The sequence below is a fragment of the Plectrocnemia conspersa genome, unplaced genomic scaffold (genome assembly GCF_051122295.1).
Source record: "Plectrocnemia conspersa isolate PC_06_02 unplaced genomic scaffold, ASM5112229v1 ptg000003l, whole genome shotgun sequence".
Lineage (NCBI taxonomy): Eukaryota > Metazoa > Arthropoda > Insecta > Trichoptera > Polycentropodidae > Plectrocnemia > Plectrocnemia conspersa.
Genome location: NW_028277167.1, coordinates 22162052 through 22184787, shown reverse-complemented (window position 1 = coordinate 22184787; position 22736 = coordinate 22162052). Strand labels below are relative to the sequence as shown.

At 34.2% G+C, this 22736-nt stretch overlaps 1 protein-coding gene and 1 long non-coding RNA gene across 3 annotated transcripts in view; one reads left to right on the top strand and one right to left on the bottom strand.

The window, feature by feature from the left end:
* Lis-1 (LisH and WD40 domain-containing Lis-1) overlaps positions 1-21534 on the top strand; it is a 33046-nt gene extending 11512 nt beyond the window's left edge. For both annotated transcript variants that reach the window (XM_088183407.1, XM_088183408.1), the window contains exons 3-9: positions 19097-19250; positions 19329-19632; positions 19708-19885; positions 19997-20132; positions 20207-20362; positions 20433-20628; positions 20929-21534. In XM_088183407.1, the coding sequence (XP_088039533.1) occupies positions 19097-19250; positions 19329-19632; positions 19708-19885; positions 19997-20132; positions 20207-20362; positions 20433-20628; positions 20929-21002 (1198 nt within the window). In that variant the 3' untranslated portion in view covers positions 21003-21534. The remainder of the gene's footprint in view (positions 1-19096; positions 19251-19328; positions 19633-19707; positions 19886-19996; positions 20133-20206; positions 20363-20432; positions 20629-20928) is intronic.
* Positions 7478-9091, bottom strand: LOC148236973 (uncharacterized). Its single transcript, XR_015809162.1, has 2 exons — positions 8848-9091; positions 7478-8591 (listed from the first exon to the last, which is right to left on the bottom strand). It is a non-coding gene; the product is annotated as an uncharacterized LOC148236973 (long non-coding RNA).
* Positions 21535-22736: the final 1202 nt, after the last annotated feature.

The window sequence follows — 22736 nt, the reverse complement described above, 5'->3', positions numbered from 1 at the left end:
TATATTCTAAAGAATCGGCGAGATATGTTCCTTTTTTATTTAATTTTTATCTTAAATATACATAATTAATAGTGATTTTTTCGATTTTCCGAATAATCGGTAGAAAATATTTTGCATAGGATATAGATTCCTTCATATATTTATTTGTATATAAATTTATAATTAACACATCACAGTAAAAATCAAAATGTTATATTAACCCCTTCAACGATATGCTTCACTGTTGAAAGTGTGATCCGCAGTGACACGAACTTTTTGCCGCTAGCGGATATATACACACCAAAAAAATATTTTTTGGTGTGATATATTTTAAGACATGGAGCTGCGCAAAGTGGTGATCTGCTGCAGTCTTTACACAAGTATTTAGATTATTAGACATATTCGTCGTTTCCATTGAGTTTTGCTAAAATTTTCAACATGCGGATATATCCGTCATACCCACTTTGCAAGTACTTTTGTCATGACGGATATATACGACATATCCACTTAAGGGGTTAAGCGTTATAGTTTTTTGCTATCTCTGATCGATTAACGACCACACGTTATATGCATTTATATTACCCACCTGTTCTGCTTCAGCTTCTTCAGTTGTCAATTCACTGCATTGACATATATTATAATATACAATACATCAAAACTTTTGTCTACAGATCAATATTGTCCAGCGTTTATATAGCAATGTCATCTGCCCATCTGGCTCCTTCGAATATACTGTCAAGCTGTTATTAACCATTTACCGCTTGAATTAAATGTTTTAAAACATGTTGAGAAATATTGAAGAAAAAAACTTATACATTTAAAAAATAATTTTGTAATAAACCTCCGCATTAGCCATTGGTTCTTTTTCCACACATGTTGAATCATCGTCAGTAGTAAATAAATATTTTAAAAAATCAGATGGTTTTTCAAGACTTGTATTTCTGTTGGCAGTATTTCTACCTTTTTTATGTTCTCTTCTTTATTTGATTTTTTCTTTGTCCTTTTTACTTATTGTAACTCGAGCGGATCTTGTTCTAATTCTGATACCGATGTTTCATTGTTTATAATGTGTGGTACAGATTTTTTTATTGTTTTGCGAAAAATACCATATTCAATTCATCGTCTGACAAATACTCCTATTCGCTTGTATCGGATATGTTAAAAAATATTTGATTCAATAAAAATTGTTTGGATCCATTTTACCTAAAAATAAAGAACACTGAACTTAGTACCATATATGGCCATATGTATTTATAGCACTCAAAGTGCCAGATATGGCAATTTAATCATGAACTATACTGAGTGAAGGCCATATTTGGTCTTATAAAAAACTCATTTATGATATGATAACGATTCTAAAATGAATCAGTATATTCTCATATTTACTATCATTTTTTAATGTTTCTCGATATATTTTTTTAAAACATGTGTTGTACACAATCAACGAAAAAATTATATTTAAACATGTAGAAATGTGACACGTGACCAACTGACGCACTTCAAATGACTATCAATGGTTTACGCAGTTTCTGGTTTTTTGACGACTTGTGGAAAAGTGGTCGTAATTATGTTACCAAAGATGTCACCATGTAGCAAGTTTTAAATTGTGGTCAGGGGTTAAAATAAAAATCCAACGCGCTGTATTGAGTTCAAAAAATAAGATTAGCGGACCGTAATATGTCTATCATAAATAGTGTATGTATAGTATATATCAATTTCCAAAAAATAACGACGGAATTTGCTTTTAACTACGCAGTTCTTTAACTTGAAGGACGTCGCATGTCGTTCTTTCTCGACATAATATCATTTCCACGACACAAAATAGCTCCAACTAAAACTCGTTTCTATATTCCCTCACACGGTATATTGTTGAAACGAAAGAAAAATGGTTACGTTACGTAAATGTAGAGTGGCTTCGGGGGTTCTTTCATTAATATGTATATTTCTCGCGCTCGAAAATAGCCCGACGATCGATACTTTTTAAACGTAGTTCCTCCCCTCTCCACTTCTGTTATCGTCTCGAAAATCTCTCACAAAACTGCTACGTACATTGTATTAAAATATATTTATAGAAAGAAGATATATGGTGCGTTCATATCCCTCGGTTCACCGAAGGGCGATCGGGATTCCTGTCCCGTGATTGTTCGTCGAGGAATGCGCCCCAGGCGAGTCACGATGGGGGCACTCGTTGGTGGCTAAAGTACCGGTATTTTTAGATCCTCTTTCGATTTTGTTGCATTTATTAGTAAGAGTGATTTTAGTCAAGGTGCGCGCAAATTAATCAGGGAAAGAGTGCCGCTCGAGGCTAATTTATCGAATGAGTCAGTGTCTATATGCTAGGAACATAAAAGTTGGCCTCGCGATTCAATGATACGAGTTTGGTGTACGATTTGTAATTTTTGCGCCGCTGTAGTGACCCGCCGTCAAAACTTGAACTTTAGCGACACTGGCGTGTATTTATATAACGACTGAGAATCAGGTATTCCATCCAGTCTTCATTTAGATACATAGCTTGTCTTTATGAGAGTGAACACAAAAATAACTATCAATTCGAGTGAAATTTGTTTAATATTTGTGTATATCGTTCAGTTTTGAAGGGCTTCGTTTAAAATTCGAATTGGTGCTATGATGTTAAAATCCTCGTTATGGCTTTATGCGTGTGTTTTAAATGCGCTAATAGCAGTATCGGATAACTACTGTTAAATGTAAGCCATATAAATGCTTAATAGCATTTTCGATCACGAAACAATTTAATCAGATTATGATTGTGGTGTTAACAGGACATATTTAACAAAGTTGTCGAACTTGGCTGGTTTCCTTGATAATTATTGTTTTTCGCTATTCGATAGATTTTTGAGCGCTTGTAATATTTAAAGGCGAAGGTTTTCTTAGCTCAATAACAGCAGGACCACAATAAAATTAAAAAATTAGAAGCTTTGGGAGGAGAGAAAGTTGACTGGTCTTATAAAGATGTTAAAACCGAAAGATTCCGATCGTAGTTTTTAAGCATATACAACTTAATCCGGCTCTGTCTATAACTAAATAAAAGTAGGGCATTTGCCAATCTTTATTTTATACCTCATCAGGAAATATCTTCATCTTATTCCTTCAATTTGATTATACAACTTTACTTTAAGGCCAAAATATAGGTATTTTTACATAATTACAATTTTTAGATATTTTTAGGAATAAGCCAATGACATAATGAACCTAGATAATTTTCTCTACTAGACCAAAATTTGTTTTCTCAGTGCAATTGTGTTAAAATAGTGTTGGGCAACGTTCTTCTTTTGGATATATCAAATATGCTCTATTGAAATATGGTTTGGTATTAAATTTCTTGCGAATTATGGCTGGGTGCATATTTTTTAATCGGATGGTTACTTTAGGTAGTACTGTTCATGCATGTATATGATTTCCACCCCTTTTTTTACCACAGACTATAATTATAACTTGCCACCCATTTTGCACCAGGGGCTCTAAAAAGTTAAAACAATAATCATGAAAATGGAGATTATTAACCCTTTTAGTGCCAAGCGAAATTAGGCGGTTTTTTACTAAGAATGCCAAGTTTTGGCGGTTTATGCTAAGATTTAAAAAATATATTTAAAACATATATTTCTGAAAATTTTCATTTATTATGTTTCTAAGAATCTAAGGGATTCGCGATTCAACGTCTTCCTGATTTTCCCCACAAATTCCTATTCTGGAATTGTATGTAGGTTCCATATTCGGACAGTGATATAAATTATAAGCAATTAATTCGCTTACTGCTATTATTCTTATTGTCCTTGCAAATCTAATAAAAACATAAAATATTCGCTCTTTCACCTTCACTTAATTGAATTGCAGTATATGTATAAGTATTTACGAAATACACACATACCTCGCTATACGGCCGCTCTTTATACGGCCTTTCGCTATAACGGCCCTCTTCAATTAAGGCACGTTTTTGATTTACGGCCTAAAATGTTTCGCTATAACGGCAAAAAAACTTTTTTTCGATGTCGATGTTTTAAAAAATTTAAAAATATATTTAATTTGCATAATTTTAAAATGAAAGGTGAAGCAGTTAGCGGAAGCAGCTAGATGAGGCCGCATCTAAGGAATATCCCAACATTTTAAAGGGAATTATTGAAAGAGGTGGTCATAAACCTGAACAAGTGTTTAACGTAAACGAAACAGGGCTTTATTGGAAGCGAATGCCTGATTGCACGTACATTTCAAAAACCGAAAAATCTGCGCCTGGTTATAAGGTGTCTAAAGAACGATTAACTTTGCTACTTGGTGCAAATGCCGCGGGTGATTTTAAGCTAAAACCACTTTTAATATATTTGTCCGAAAATCCAAGGCCTTTTAAAGGACTAAATAAAAATCAATTACCCGTTATATGGAGATCCAACAAGAAAGCTTGGATGACTAAAGCTACTTTAGAGGATTGGTTCAAAAATCACTTTTGCACAGAAGTGAAAAAATATTTGCGAGACAATAACTTAAGCAACAAGGCTTTGCTAATTTTGGATAATGCACCAGGGCATCCTACTAATTTATCCGAACTATCTGAAGATGTCATGATTGAGTACCTTCCGAAAAATACAACAGCTCTGATCCAACCAATGGATCAGGGTGCAATAGCCACTTTTAAGACATATTACCTACGCCGAACTTTCCGACCACTTATAAGGGAAACCGATGGTAAATCTTCAATTAAAACATTTTGGAAAAACTATAACATCAAGGATGCTGTTGACAGCATCAGTGAATCATGGAAGGAATTAAAATTAACAACAATGAACCAGTTTGGAAAAAAATATGGCCAGAATGTGTAAAAAGTACTGATGCAGAAGTTAATTGCCTTCCTGAAATTAGGCAAAACATTTTGGATCTAGCACATGATCTCGGCTTTGAAGGTTTGAACGAACGTGATGTGCTTGATCTACTTGAAGCTGATAGGGAACCCTTTTCATATAAGGAACTCATTCAGTTGCAAGCAGAACCGGCATTTGATGAAGAGACAGAGCCTGTTGTATTCAAACAGCTAACATCAAAAAAATTGTCAAAAGCTTTTTCCTATTTCGAACAAGGAATAAACATCTTCCTTGAAAACGATCCTGACGTCGAACGTAGCGCTAAAGTTTCTCGAGGAATTAACTCAGCCATTAGCTGCTATTAATCACTGAAGAACGAAAGAGACAAAAAGGCAAGACAAACAACGTTGGACAATTTTTTTAAGCCAGGCCTATCCTTACCAGCGAAAAATGAGAACGATAGTTATCTGCAGGTTACCATTTCTTCATCGTCTTCAGATTAAAGCCATTTTAAAAAATATTATGTATGTATTCATACACATATTTTATGTAACATGAAGTTGTTTCATTTTTGTTTATGGATTATTGTTGGTTTTTGGAGTCTGTTATTATTTTATGTACAAATGTATGTACTTGTTATGTATGTTTTTTTAATTTAAATGAAATAAAAAGATAAAATGCATTTTAAATAATAAACCATGTTACATATTTAACAAATTTGGAACCGATCCCATTGAATTTGTATGAATTTGTATTAGAATTATTGATTAGTTATACGGCTTTTCGCTTTGCGGCCAAGTTTCGTGGAACGTATCTAGGCCGTAAAGCGAGGTATGGGTGTATTAATATCATATATATGTATATTCAGAAATGTATAAATAATATATAATTACATAACGGAAAATTAAAACACAAATAACGCAACTGAAAGGGGCACTTGCTTTCTCCGGACTAGTTCGTTTGTATTACATATATCAGAACACCAGTTAAAATACCATCTAAAAATATTTGTGAATAATTACGCAACATTTTGAAGGGCCAATTATTATATTCAAAACCAGTGCGCCTTAAATATTAGGTTAACTCTGGATTCTGGAAGAAAATGAAGCGCTTATTTATATTTTTAAAAACTGTGATGTAATATCAAATTATTTTGGTCGATGTGAAATGCAATTTATTTTCAACGTCAGTTTACCGCTTTGTATCTGAATTGTGATGAATCACGCCACGAGGATCATCGCTACGTAATAACGTGTTGATGAATCAATCGAGAAATATTTTGTATGCGCAGCTTTGTGCGATGAACTTTTGACAAGCCTACTTACGTGTGTGTGCTTTACGAGCGATGAAAGTCTCTCATTCACGATTCGTGTTTACAAACACACCGATTCCATCCGCTATTTCTGCATTTCCCATCGTCGCACATAAGGCCGAATCATCAATTTACGACGACAAAAATATAAAACATGATTTTATTTGATATTCTGATCAGAAGTGCTTATGAGGAGACTACTTAATAATTATCTTTCAAAAAAATAGTTAGTTGAGGTCAGGTACTCATAGTTTTCTAATTTAAAAAAAAAAAGTTTCATATTAAATTATATCTGTATTTTGATATAATGAGATAGGTACATAATTTACAATTTTGATTAAAATATTATTTTACATCCACATAATCATCTTTATCATCATCATCAGACTCCTGATCACTATTACTCTCAACTTCATCACCACCACAGAAAGTAGGCAGTCTTAGCATGCTTAATACAACTTCATTGAATTGTGTTTTTTGTTTTTTAGGTTTTTTTCGTTTATTTGTCACAATAGGGTCCGATGCTACTAGCATCCAGTTAAATATGTCACTATTGGTGTTGATTCTTGAAGTTTTTCTGGAGTGATATTGTCTTAATTTTTTATAGTCTTTATGGGCTGACTCAATTGCATCTTCTGACAGTTGGCCTATTGGCAAGGGTAAAGATTTTATAATATCAGCTCCATGTATTAAGAGTTTGTGAACACTAGCACTCATTTTGTACCAACCATAAAGTGAAATGGCTATTTGTGCTGTTTCAAAGCAATACTTTTTAAATAGTTCTTCTTTGACGTAGTGCCCACAAGAAATGATGGAAAGTATGTTTGAGAATCTTTCTATTAATTCTTTGTCGATTCCAGTTATTTTTGAAACAAGCAAAGGATTCTTGAAAAAGATTCGTGCTGTGTTACCGTCATTGCTATTGCCTCCACCTTGTTTTGGTTGATCAACAACGAGGCCCATTTCTTGATAAAATTCAGTCACTATTATACTTTTTCTATCCCTTACTTTTTCTTTTGCAAATTCCCCTCTTGCTTGCCACTGCTGTAATTCTAATTTATATGCAATATGCAGTAAATATTCATAACATCTAAGATGTGCATGTAGTACAGAAATGCCATATTTAAAGGTGTCTTCATCACAGACTCTGTTCTTTTGTATATCTAGATCATTTAGATCTTTAGGAGTAGCCTTACAAATATTGCACGCTTGCGAACTTGAAGTATCAGTTAATATGTTTACAGTTTTTCCATCAAGCATCGTACATATTGGAATATGTATGAATTTTATTGCCTTAGTCCCTAGAACAATTACTGTGGGTTCTAATTGCAATATTTGTGTTTGTACTTGGTTGTATTCATATTTCACATTTTGGACATTTTCTCTTTTTATTTTGAAGCTAATTGGACGGCAATACCTTGTCGATGATGGTGTCGGGTTTTTCCAATATATTTTTTTATTGCTTTTGTTAGGTTCACACATTTGTAGTGGCACAATCGTACATAAAATTATGTTGGAATCCGCATATTTTGAATTGTTTGCGAAATTTTGTTTATATATACTGTGTCCACCACTGCCATCTAGACCCCATTTATAATACATTTCGATTGTATCACAGTCCTCCGAAATATTCTGCAGAATCACATCAGCTTGTACTTGTGCCAGACGTTGTGTAGTATGCGTCAGAAGATCCAGCAGTGGTACTACAGCCTCATTTTCTGTAACCTTAATATTTGAAGGATAACATTTTTTCTTTGCCTCTACTATTGCATGATATGAGGGATAAATATCAGCCCCTCTTTCTTTTGCTCCAAATCGCATTGTCATATATCCTTCTTTTGTCAACCCAAGATCCACTATAAGACCTAAAGCTTCTTCAGGACTGTACGGTCTTATAGTAGTAGCAGATGATGATGTATCATGCACCACTTTCATTTTTTTTAGTCTTCTGGGCGTAGATTGGATAGCTAATTTTACAAGTTGGGCTGCAGTTCTCTTGCCTGATTTCACCAAGCTAGAACCTGCAGCCAAGCACAGTTTTTCTGAACTGTGATTTGATATAATTAATTCAACGTGTCGTTGCTTACTGCGCTGAGAACTCTCTTCGAACAATTTTTTTGGTCTGCCGCGCCTCTTTTGCTCTGAACGATTTGATGCTGATGACGGAAGCTGTGATGGTTGTACAAGTATCTCCGGGAGTTTTAAGTCTTCATCAAGCCATTTCATGTGCTTGTTGTTAAAACGCTCGTACATGTAATTACAACCACGCCATTTCGTCAAAAGCTTTGTGATAAACATTTTGACTATAAGTTTTATTTGTTTTGTACAATTTTCAGAAAGTTCACTAGCACCAAACTTATCCAAAATATACCGTAATAATTGTTCATTACACTTTAATGACGATAATTTGTAAAACTGTTCATTTTTTAACACTAAAAATAGTTCTTTTCTCTTAATCTTCACTTCCTTAAGAGCAGGATCGCCACGACTACCTGAAAATAATAAGCTCGATTTAACAAAGGGGGAAGGAGGGGGACTTGAATTTTACTTTTTTATATTAACTATGAGATATTTCTTCGAACTAGTAAAAAAAAATTAGTGTACTTTTTGGAACTTTTTTTATAACTCTAGCTTAAGTTAACATTTCAATATTTTATTTAAACAAAAATTGTATTTCATAAAACATATATTATATCTATACTACGTATAACTGTTACGTTAACAATAATTTAATATTAAAGTATATACCTGAAGCTTCAATATCCATGTTTAAAACCTTGTGATTTCAAATTTAGGAAAATAGGACGAGCGTAGTTACTCCGTCGACAATTCAGGCGCAACTGACCGATATTGGCCGTGCGGAAGATAACCTAACTTTGCAGGCACGTGCCAGCACGTGGGTGTTGCACTAACAAAAAAAAAATACGGAGCATTGCGGACTGGTTAATAAAGAACGTTTTAAAAATATTTGTGATTAATTTGAAGAGAATACTTTTTCGTATTTTTGGCGCCGTAATTTAGTTAATTGGCCTTATGTGCGTCGGCTCGCGTTCAGTCGCCTGTCGCGCTCTTCTCGCCGAGGAGAAGATGAAGACTTTTTCGGAAAACGCTCGTCCGACTTTTCTCACGCCCGACTCTCTCACCTCTCACATTTCTCGCTTCGTTCTCAGTCTCGATTCGCCTCGATTTGGCGTTTTGAACTTAAGCACAGATCGCGTAACGTACACACACACGCGCGTAAACGATAACGAGATTATTATTCCGTTACCGAACTACAATGGGATTTTGGATCGCTTCTTACAATGAAATTTACGGCGCCTAATTGAATTATCAGAACGTCGTAATCTGCATGCTGCCACGTTTTCGTTTTGGTTAAAAGTATGTTTACGCCCTCAAATGCTTTCTTAAGTTGAAAACGGGATATAGTGCCATTTAAAAGATTTTTTTTTCAAACACAAAATTAGAGACAAATAGATGTTCGGTATTCATGGTAAGGAATTGCACTTAGAGCTGCTATTTGGATTATAATAATACCATATTCATTACGAGGTTGACCACGAAATCAGTGCTAACGGTACTAATATATTAGCTTCAATTATTTGATAAATATTCCTTAAGGTAAGAATAATTATCGTATAATTCGTATATCAAAAAGGCAATTCGTCGAAGATTCAAAACATACATTCCTATCCTTTCAATCTTGTGTATTGTATTTATAAATGCTGCTTCAAGACCGAGGAGAAAACTCTATATTGATATTATTATTGTCTTATCAGAGTACAGTAAAACCCCCAATAACACGGTAAATTGGGGACGTGCTTTTGGGTGCCCTGAATCGTACATGAGTATTTCCCCCCAACTACACGCATCCAAATAGCACGTACCCAATTTATCGTGTAATTGGGGGGTCTGCTGTATGTTAAAATTATTCTACAGATCAGGTATTTGAACTATGCTGTGTTGAACGCAATATAAGTTAATCGATAGTGTATTTTTCTGACACATTCGCGCTCACAATCCAGTGCTACTGATATATATTATGCGTTAATATACTATCCAATGCTATATTAATGTCGCAATAATTACATAACTATTTAGCATCCCGAACTCATACTGTAATAAATTATAACTCGAGACCTTTTTAGAGAAGATGAAGAATGTGTTTAATATCAAGATTTGATCAAAATAATTGCGGACATAACAAACAATATAAACTTATTTCACTTGATATATGTATACAGTGGTACTTCAGTTTTTGTTGACTTTAGTTATCGTCAATTTTTTCCGCAAAATATTTGGCTCGAATTTCGTTGGCGTTAGCTTGTCAGTGTTAGTGTTTTTGTGCTTTTTTTTATTGCTTGCGAGTGTTAATACAAACTACAAATAATTGCCTCGGTTTTCGTCGGTTTCGGATTATCGACGAAAACCGAGGTATCACTGGACTTTAATTTTAGTATAGGAAGTGTTACAATAAATACTTATATTCACACGATTTATTGTATATCAACGCGTCTAAATAACACATCTCCAGATCCAGAATAAGGACACGAGTCGACTAAGCTCGATTTCCGGAAATAAATTCAGTTGGCATTTAGATTAAACAATTTTCTCTATTTATAACTGTTCTATCCCAAATGGCCGATTTGACAAGTAAACCAACTTGGACAAAAGACCGACAAAAATTTGATATTTTTGATCAGCTATTATGTAACTATTTTTTTTACAGGCTATATTGATTGATTAATTTAAATTCTGTCACGAAGAGAAGTTTCAAAAGCACCTTTGTAAATATATAGTTGATATTTAAGTGGACCAAACGTTCAATAAACCTAATCAGGTAGATCGCCGTCGTGTATCAAATGTCCATTATTCAATCGTGTTCAAGTTTAAGTCACTGATTAGACGTACAGTGTATTGTGTACGTACAGTTTGCATCGCGAATCTCGTTCGCGTGTCGGATAGGCCGGCGGCTGATCGCCGGCCGCGTTCGAGAAAAGAAATTAGAAAGTAAAGATGAAACGATCCGGTCGTTTCACTTCAATTGTTGTGTTTTGTACGTACGTACCTGCCTGCAGATTCCTTCGCTTCTTCGTCTTATCTGATAAGGCCGGCGCGGTTCTTGCGGCAGAGAGAGGAGAGGAAGAGGTTGCGCAATCGGCCTCGATTGTTTTGGTTCGCGGTGTACCGTAAACCGCCGAAGTACCGACAAAGGGCGGATTGATTTTGATCCGGCGAGTTATCTGTTGGAAGCGTCCGTCTTCGGGAAAGATCGAAGAAGTTCGGACAAGAGGGACATTTCAGATTTTTCCAAGGAGGTAGTTTTTTTTAATATTTCGATTTTATTAAATGAAGATTAGATGATTTTATTATCTGGTCAAATTTCCCTACCTGCCCGCCCCAAATAATGTAGGTTTAGAATCCACGCCAAAAGCTATAAAATCGTGCCGTCGAAGTGGAAACACTCGGTTTTCTAGTGTTATTGTAAACAGGGATGTCATTGGGGGAGGGGGGACAGTTTGAAAAAATACATGTCATGTACTACTATGAATTTTAATAAAATCGAAATAATAAAAAAAAGTCCACTGAATGGCCAACTTCCCCCCCTCCCTTAAAAATATGTGAAATGACGTATTCATAACTTTTCGTGTTATCCTTTAAAGAAAAACTATAAAAAAAACATTCTCAAAAATATTTTTTAAAATATTTTCTTTGATGGAAAACTCGAGAATTTCTACTTTAGAATCACGGATGTCATTTCAGATTTTTTCTCGCAGGGGAGGGGACAAAAGTTGGCCAGTCAGTGGACAATTTTCTAAGCGCGGCCAAAATTATTACTGCGTATATATATAATACTAATTTGAGTTTTGTTAAGTTTGAATTTACTTTGAAAGTAAAGACATTATCCAAGTTTAATCGTTACGTTTGGAAGGCGTGCGCTGTTTGATTCGCTTCATTAAAGTTAATTGTGCGAGGTGATTATATTAGAGTTTTAGTTTCAGTTAGGTCAATAGAATCGTCATGGTAGCGATTGTATTTAAATAATAGCTAATTGTCATTTCTTCGGTATTACTTAAAATCATTTTCTTCTTAATTTTCCAACTCATCTCTGGTTTTAATAATCCTTACGATTAGGGGAGTTGTTGTTTTTTTCTGGTTGGACTAATGTGTAGGCTGTAGAGAATTGTCATTTACAGTCTGTCCAAGATATGAACGCTCATTGCTACAGTATTGGTGAGAGAATATAATAGGGTGACCATGTGAAATTTAACGTTCAAACAATTTTTCCTATTTTTATCACTTTCTTACTTATTTTATTTATTTATATACATATTTAACTCAAAAACATGATAGCAGTTTTGGAATCATTCTCCAAGTTGAATATCTGCTTAATATAATATTTAAAAAAAATAACAATAGAATATTACAGGAATTGTTCTATTGATTACAAAATAACACAACATGACAATAATTTATAGTAAAAATATAACATATTATAATTTTTAATTCGATTTCAAACGAATGGTCACCCTACCATTAAAACAGCCCTGATTTAGTACTGGTAACGTTCTCCTATCGGTGTAAACAAATTCGCGGAAAACTGTATATGTATGCATGCATGTGTACACGCACCCTTATTTCCAACACAACGATGATGAGCGTTAACATCTTGGACGGACTATACTTCTCTTTAGAACACGGACAACTGTTCAATGTGTTCCGATCCAGCATCACAATATCTATCATGCTCCAGTTTTGAGTTCAACGGAGAATAAAGACCAAAGATGCACAACATCTTGGGCCGATTGCCAATCTTGTGAGCTTATTAACCAATTCTTAATCACTTATATGCGTGAAAAGCTTTTCCTGCCTTATATTTGAGTAAAACTGATATTGTCAGTATTACATAGGTTATGTATATTCTGAAGTATTGAGTTAAGATTATGGAATATTGGTAATAATAAAAGTTTTTTTTTTAATTTTTTTACATTCAATAATATAATTTTACAATAATACATAAGTAAATTTTAAGTAATTCTAAGAATCTATTTTATGATTGTCTTAGTTTATATCTAAGCGTCGTTTTTCTGTTTTGTATGGAACCGTGTTTATTATATGCATTCATTTTTCTCGATCTGTGTCATGTGGAGTAAATCAGATGAAAAAGGTTCTGTATCATACTTTATTATTTGGTCACTACTAGCTTTTCAATGCTTTCTTAATTTTTTTCTTGCTAGTATCCAACAATGCAAGAGATATTTTTCGGTGCATTGTTGAGTATGTTCTTGATGCTGGTTTGTTGAAAAGTCGCGGTCTATGGAATCTAATATTCGATACCACTATCATATTTTAATAATGTCTACCAAGTTTCGTTCTTTAAATCTCGTCGTCCATTATCATTGTCTTCGCTTGATGAATACTTGTTTTTTTTGTTGAACTATATTTTTGCGAGTTTAGTAGTTATATTCCAATACGCTTATGGGGCTTACTATTTGTTATAACTACTTTCTTTGAAAACATAGGTACACATGCTTAAATACCGCAACCCCCGACGCAGTTCTTAAAGTTCATAGTTCACTATTTGACCGCCGATCTTGCGATGTTAAAAGCAAGGTCGCCGCAATATCACGAATGTGAATATTTTTTTTCGTCACTACAATAACAGCATTTTGCACGCAATGCGTACAAAGGCAAATTTAATCTCACTCCACCTAAGATAACCCACCGTTGCCAAAAGTGACCCGGATAGGTGCACGTCTTGGCGTAATATATGCCTGCCGTATCCAAGTTGACGTATGCGAATAAACGACGGCGATCATTATGACGATACTTCAAAACGTCGATTAATAACTATCCATCAACAATCACCACACTGTGAATGTTCTCAATTATTGAGATTATCTCCAGCGTGGGCGTACACTGTGCAGTCTCGCCGAAAACTTCCTCTCGAAATTCTTGCGAATTATCGATTTCGCTTTTCGTTCCATTGCCAAGATTTTCCCATGCTGCTACAACCAGCAGCGCAAATCTCTCTCACTCGAGTTACGCTTCTGACGCCGCCGAGCCGAACTTGTTCTTTATTCTTCTTGTGTATAGACGCAATTTTTTGCCGATTCTCTTTTGCGCTAGTGAAAGTCTGGGGTTATTAATTTATTATACACTATAATGTAGAGTCATGTGTGTCTTTTGCTACTTGCATTGTGTTACAACTTTCTTCGTAACGAACGAGCATACGCAAGGTCTGCTCGAGCTACTAGTCTATTGTCTCGGGATTGCAGCCAGCCTCGCCAGAGGTCCAAGATGAGGTCAGATTCGAGAATTTCGCGATCTGACGGAACGGCGTCGGCCCGTTAGACGGTGCAATATCGCGAATGCAAACACGCTTCGTTGCACCTCCGCGTGCTGACTAATCATAATATTTTTGAAGCAACGCATAGGCGACTTGTACCGTTCCATCAATACCATTTTTCGATGGCATTGCATCGCCGTGAGGCTTTTCCGCTATTTTATTACTATCCTTGGTTTGGCATTAATCCAATTATGTTAAATTCGCGATAATTTAGCCATAATAAATGAGGTGGGTGTGTTAATTGTGCGCACTTATCCGATAGTATAAAATTAGCGATACTGAGTAGACGAAGAAGCAATTATTGGTTAAGACAAGTGGTCGAGATGAACGATTCATCGAAACCGAACCAGGGCATACATATATATTTTAATCTAGTTGTAAACATGCGCACGCGAACAGTTTCAAACTTGTAGTTTTCTTGGAATCGGATAAGATTCCTAGAAGACAAACAAGCCTTATTATGTAATATTGATAGTAGGGGTAGTTGAGTTATTGACGTTGTCTTGAAATGCGACACGAGGCTTGGTATCATGCAAGAATATGTAAATTGCTTATTTCATCTGATCTTGATTGTCACAAAAGGGCTGCATATCGATGTTGTATTCGCCTCCTTTTTTACAATTATTAACGCTTGCGATAATCTCTTGGTTATGAATATTTTATTCGGAGAATTTAGATATCTTTCTCTTCTGCGAAAATATTTATTAGGAGATAAAAATTCTAGATAAATTAAAAATATATTACTATTACATAAATAAGTCTTCCAAGATGCTCAGCTTTGTTATGAGGAACGCATTTCACTTTGACGGTCCGTTAGTTATTCGCGTTCTCTATGACACTAGTTCGTAGCATTCTTGAATCGGGATCTATAATTTAGATCCTTTAGTGGAAAAGGTTAGATACCTTTAAATTATACGTCTTTAAACATTTCTTCACACCACTGAAGGGTACTCTCGATAATCAAACTATTCTCGAGGAATTACAATATTGAGTTCCGGAACGTCTTCGAGAATCGCGATCGCGGCCTCTTGATGCCGATGGGGCTAAGAACTCCGCACTTGCCGACTCGCCTGTGGCTATCGCCATCCAGCTCCTTAATACGCTGACATTGCACATTGATCGGTTTAATGTCTATTTATGTATTATTTTCATTTTTTTTTTGTATTTAAATTAATACAATGTATTGTTTTCGACCATCGTGACGCATTGGGGGTAACCTGTTAGGTCACGACGGTGTTAATTAAATTTAAATAAATAAATAGTCTCAGATGAAGTTACTTTATCTTAAAATGTAAATCAATAGAGGTCTTTATGTATTTTTTTATTACCAATTTTGACTCCAATCCTTCTTCTATAAATATGTTTTTTTCACTTTCAAGAGTCAGTCTCATAAATAATGTACAACGCGTGATCATCGCATCCTTTTAAGTTTCTGTCTTATGATCGGTTGATATGAGAGGATGTAACGTCGTAAAGCAGAAATTGCTTTGTTACAATAAGTAAAGAAATTCATTGGTTTCTAATTATATTTATCGTATATTTCTGATGATTTAAAATTGACTAGACTAGTATTAACTATTAAGTACACTGTCTGAGAAACTGGCGAACGTAATGTTTTGAATGCGTTATTAAAAATAAAAACCTGATTCAACTGCACCTATGTCCGACGCGTATATACATATATACACCTAGACAAATATAGGTTGTATATTAATAAGTTTTTACATTTACTGACATGGAAATTAAAAGATTTTTATATAAATCCTAAAGTAATTCTTAAATTAATTTTATTTTTTAATTGAGAATTTTCATATCAGAGGGCACTGCACTGAAGGGGTAGGTTATTTGTCGTCCCAGACCGACCCAATTAAATTACCTCGGTCTCTGCTCTAAACTATTACTGGAAATTGAGAAAGCCAACGTTATTAATAAATATATACAGCTGTGGCCAATTGAAAGTTTCGTACGCAATATTTCACGAATTCTATTATTAAAATGTATTCTTTCATTAAAACTTGTTCTATTGTATTTTTTTATGATCAAGTGCATATGTGGTAATAATTTACAAGATATTTTAACTTGTAAAGCATCCTCAGTTGCACGTTAGCCTAGGTTATGTAAAGACAATCACGGTAAAATCTAAAATAATAGCATATTTTGAAGAAAATGTTTCAATTCTAGAGATAGCGCGAAGAGTGGGGTTTAGTGGTTCTGCTATTCGAAAATTTATTAAAAAATATCGCGAAACAGAAATTTTAGAGAGGGTGCAAGAGCGTGGTCGGAAGCTGGATTTAAAGTGCGTTGAACGTTTGGTTAAAGCTGGATTTAAAGCGCGAAACCCAGCAAAAAAAAAACACTATTTACTAAGAAAATTAAAGAATCGCCTTGAATGGGCGAATGCTCATTGCCATTGGACCGTCGAAGATTGGAAAAGAGTGGCTTTCTCTGACAAATCCAAATTTAATCTGCTTGGAGCAGATGGTAAGCGGCCGTGCGCTGTAAAAAAAGCGAAAGATTTCATCCCTTATGCATTAATAGGTTCATCAAGCGCTCACCATATGTGATGATCTGGGGGTGCATGACAGCTTATGGATTGGGCTCTGTAAATTTCGTCCAGGGCACCAGGCATGCAAAAATATATAAATTGGTTGTATAAAACGAATTTATTCCAATCCTTGAAGAACTTTCCCAACATACTGCTGAACCCATTTTGTAAGACGATTCTGCGCCATGCCATCGAGCTCGTTCTGTGAGTCCAATTATAATTTTTACATTCAAACTTTCATTAAATAAATCTATAGATTACACAATTCAAAGAGTTAATGGGAATCACATCATTAACATGGCTAGGAAACAGCCCCGACCTGAACACAATTGAAAATTTATATGTAATCATAAAACAACTAAGTAAAAAACGATCAATAAGTTCGAGCTGAAAAAACATATGGAAGCGTGGGAAGAGGAGATCGATCTGAAAATAATTGAAAATCTGTATTTATCGATGCCAGGCAAAATACACGAATTTATTAAAAATAAAGATGAAATTTCGTCAAAATAATTTTGTTGAGATGTTATAAAATTGTTTTATTTACAAGCTTCTAATTTTTAAATGTCCTCGATATTTATTTTTATGAATAAAACAAAAAAGGTCGCGCGCTCGTGTTGAGTTGGAGGCTCGCTATTATGCACTTGCTGGGACGACGAAAAAAATACACCTTTCCCAGAATTGACGCAATTATACATTCCTAATTTTACAATACCCGTATTTTTTAACAGTATTAACAGAAAACGAAAGTTAACGATTATAATTATCTATTATAAATTCACAAACGTAAAAAATGCATCAAAGTTGATAAAGTAATCAAAATACGCATAAGAACCGCCATGTCAACTCTCAATAGGCCACAGCTGTGTGTACTATGTCAATAAAATTAATTACCACTATCTTTTTAATAATCAGGGTTGTTGTAAATGTTTAAAAATCTAATCTAAACCATATGGCATAGGAGCGTTCGAGTGGCGTTTAAATCACGTTTGATGGTATTACGATTTTTTTATTTTTTTGTATGTGTTATCCTTATTCGTTAATGGACCACAAATTATTACCAATCTCAACTCTCGAGAGCTTTTAAAGACTTATTTATCTCTTGGATGTTGAGATTTTGTTTTTTTAAAGATATCGTTTGGGTTTTTTAGTCTTTTAACATGACGCAAACGGGCTAGAGAGGGAGGGGCGTTTCTCACCCTGACGTGGGCGACCCTCTATCCGCCCGCCCACGTCGTGTGCGTTAGTAAAATCAATAAGTTATACTTACACCTTTCACTCGGCTCGTTCTGCAAACTTGAATTTGTCGGACATGTCAGTCGCTAACTGACTCGATCGATGTTTTTTTTATTTATTTTTCGCTTTATCATTCGATTAAGCAATAATTCTTATGGGACTTCGCGTATCGAATATCCGCCGTGCGACCGTTAGAAAGACCGAACGACGCAATGTCTAGAATTTTAGATGATGGAACCGGTTTTTTTTTTGGTCATCGGCGAAAATTAAAAGTTTTCAACGTTTATGATGTCATCCGCCCGGAACGCGTTTTATTGATTTTTTTAAACGTTGTTATCGTAAAGCGGTTCAGTTTCACTTTAATTGTATGCCAGATGTAAATATATATATTTATATGGATATACATATATAAAAATGTATTTGTTTTCTATTAATTATTTTTGTTCAGAACAGTTGATTATTGCATCGTTGATATGACACATAATTAACTGTATGAAACAATGTTTATTGATAAGATGATCTTTTTCTGTACCTGATATACTCGTGACCAGAATACAATATCTAATCGTATTAATTAAGTATTTTTTCTTTTGTATGTATAAATATAGTATGTACATACATACATTTCGTAACTTGATAAGAATTATTATTATTTAAAGCTGTAAAGTCCTCAAATTATATTACTAGCATCTCACATCCAATTAACATTTAAACTGGTTAACATCTGCTTAGTTATTTTGTATATTATGAATATATTTCAATATAAAATCAAGTCTTTTAATATATATATATTTATATATAAATGCTGTATTTGAATTGAATTGCATGATATTAAAAACGCATAATTAATATTATATCTTCTTTCTCAGAAATAAAGCGATCGCAGATTACTTGGGCAGCAATGGATACAATGATGCATTGGAAGCATTCAAAAAGGAAGCCGATATGACTGGCGACGTTGATCGAAAGTTTGGAGGGCTTCTCGAGAAGAAGTGGACGTCAGTGATTAGGTTGCAAAAGAAGGTAGACCCATACTTTAATTTCAATAGTATAATAATTATTATATACGCCTTATTACAATGTACCGTTTTTACATTTTAGGTAATGGAATTAGAATCTAAGTTATCCGAAGCCCAGAAGGAATTCATCGAAGGCGCCCCGACGAGAGCCAAAAGGACGCCATCTGAATGGATCCCACGGCCGCCAGAAAAGTTCTCTCTCACTGGTCACCGGGCGCCCATCACGAAGGTGATATTCCACCCCGTCTTTAGTATGATGGTCTCGGCTAGCGAAGACGCCACGATTAAAGTGTGGGACTTTGAGAGCGGCGAGTACGAACGGACTCTCAAGGGGCACACAGACTCAGTACAAGACATCGCTTTCGACCATCACGGCAAATTACTCGGTTGGTGTATTATTAAATCGATCGTATCGGATTCGTTGAGCGGTTTGACAATTTTTTAAATTATTTCTTTTGTAGTATCATGCAGCGCTGACATGACCATCAAGCTATGGGACTTTAATCAAACGTACGAGTGCATCAAGACGATGCACGGCCACGATCATAACGTGTCGTCTGTCGCGTTTGCGCCTAGCGGTGATGTCGTTTATTCTGGTAGCCGAGACAAGACTATTAAAATGTGGGATGTCGCCACTGGGTATTTATTTTATATTTTATGCCTTATTCGTAGTATTTTTATTGACTAATACGATAAATTAGATATATGTTATATCATGACAATTATTTTAAACTTGATCTGAATTTTCAGTTATTGTGTAAAAACATACAATGGACATCGAGAGTGGGTACGCATGGTTCGTATCTCCTTAGATGGCTCTCTCATTGCCTCTTGTTCAAACGATCAAACTGTTCGAATATGGCAAACAGACTCCAAAGACTGCAAGGTATGCAAAATATATTCCGTATTAGATCAGTAGCTTATTTCAATTGCGATTGAATTATCTGTTTTGATATGCAGGTAGAGTTACGAGATCATGATCATGTCGTCGAGTGCGTTGCATGGGCACCGGAAAGTGCCACAGTACCGATTAATGAGGCCGCTGGTCATGACAATAGGAAAGGAGCGCATCTCGGCCCGTTCTTGGCGAGTGGCTCTCGAGATAAAACTATTAGGGTAAATATTGATCATTGAGATTGACATAATTTTTTTGCAATTAGTATTTAATCGATTTTTATATGAACAGATATGGGATGTCGGCACAGGTTTGTGCCTCATGACGTTAACAGGCCACGATAATTGGGTACGAGGTCTCGTTTTCCATCCGGGTGGTCGATATTTACTTAGCGCATCCGATGACAAAACACTCCGTGTTTGGGACATAAAGAACAAACGCTGTTTGAAAACTCTTTATGCTCATCAACATTTCACAACAAGTCTCGGTAAGTTTAGATTAGGAGAGGTATAATAGCAAATTTTTCTATAAACATTTGTGCTAAAAATATACAAAGATACATTTTGTTTTTATAAAATATTAAATGTAAATCTTTATGTGATATTCATGAATTTTAACTTTAAAACAGATCTCTTATTTGTCTTATTTTATACTGTATATAATTGTAGTTAAACGTAATTATAAGAGTGATAAAATATGAAAACACTGCTAAATTGGCAGCATCCATCTAATTACCTTAGTTTTATTATATTCGTAATATTTTAACAAATGTTTTATTTTATTATAGATTTCCACAGATCTTCACCGTACGTAATTTCCGGAAGTGTAGACCAAACCGTCAAAGTGTGGGAATGTCGTTAAATCGAAACGTATGGACTGTGGTTTCCTCATTGAATATCCTCATTTTTTTAATGTCAGTGTTTCATTTAAAAATCATTGCCTGCTGCACTTCTTTTACCTGGACCATTGATATTGTTTAATTTCTATTATTTATATATTTTAATATACGATAGATGATTTATTTATGTAATCGTTGTAACGAACGTGTAGAAAGAATATGATTTATTTTTAAATGGACACAACTTAGCGATGGATCGTATAACCCATGTGATCGGATTTAGTCATATCGTTTGATAAACCGGTACAATATTCAGTGCCAACATATGGAAGCAATTTTTTTTGTTACGTTTACGAATGATTAAGTAAATATTGATAAATCTCAAGAAGCGCTTTTAATTATATATGAATATTTAGTCCCATTCGCAGGTATGTTTTTAATCTATTAATGTGTATATTGGAAAATTGTTTTTGAAAGTAACTTCAAAACTTGTGATGTCATTACTTTTTTAACTGTAAAATAAAAATTAAGAGAATAAAAATGTTTTCGGGCAAATGTCTATTTGTTAATCCTTTATCATGTTTTTATTTTTTTTTTTTAATATCGAGGATTGCAGATATTTGCAAAACTTTTGTATACAATATTAATATATAGTGGAGAATTAGTGTAATGCTCATATTTTTAAATAATTTAATCGTCGATAGGTTGCCGGCTCAATTATTTATTTCGTCGCGTAGTTGTTTTAACGAGATTGCATGATTTTTATAGTCTTAAGGTCTACTATGGTCGCTGAGCAATGTCCGCGTGGCGCACTCTTCGCTTTGTCGGACAGTTACAAAGTTTAGGACGTGCCATTGTAGCCGAGTTGATCGAGATTATGCTTCTTTTCTCTTTAATCTGAGCGATCAGATTTTATCAGAACGAGGATGAAACCCAGTGATTTCTTGTGTAACATAGCCCTACATATTTATATTACTTTTTAATACATAAAAAATGTGATTGATTTTGAAACAAATTCATTTATGCATTTGTACAATATAAATAAATAAAATTTAGGTTTACGTTCACGGTATATAAATCTATATAATATTATAATAGTTAAAAATTAATTAAAGTAATTGGTTTGTAATCTTAGCATAAGTTGAATCAAACATTCTCACTTCTTCACCTTTATGGTTTTTTGAACGTACATATGTATTATATATATTTTTTATAACATTTTTTTTGTCAATACTACAGGTCACTGTTTTAATACACGTTCTATAAAATTGCACGCAAATATATATAATATAAAAGTACGATCATATTATATTATTGTAAGGCGATGTCATTGAAATTGTCGAACATAAGGTGTATTTTATTAGTAGTTGAATATATAGCAGCTAAACACATTCACACAGTTAATGAAATCGTGAAAAGTTTATAAGTACGTATTGGAATATGCTTTGCTCAGTGTATTGCGTATTAATATCGGAACGATGTGTAATTTTTTCAATTTTAGTATAACGCTCTGCCCTGTGATGCAGATAAGTGAGCTTCTGCCAGCTTGTAATGAATAAATATACGTATAAATTTATATATATAAAAAATATTTGTGTACGCTACCTATTAATCACTTCTATTACATTGTGACTGTATATACATATACATGAATATAACTTCTGTAAATAAACACTTATCTAAAAAATTACAATGAAATCTTTTATTTAGTTTGTATTTTTTTAATCCTTGTACTAATTTTATAGACTTAGATGAAT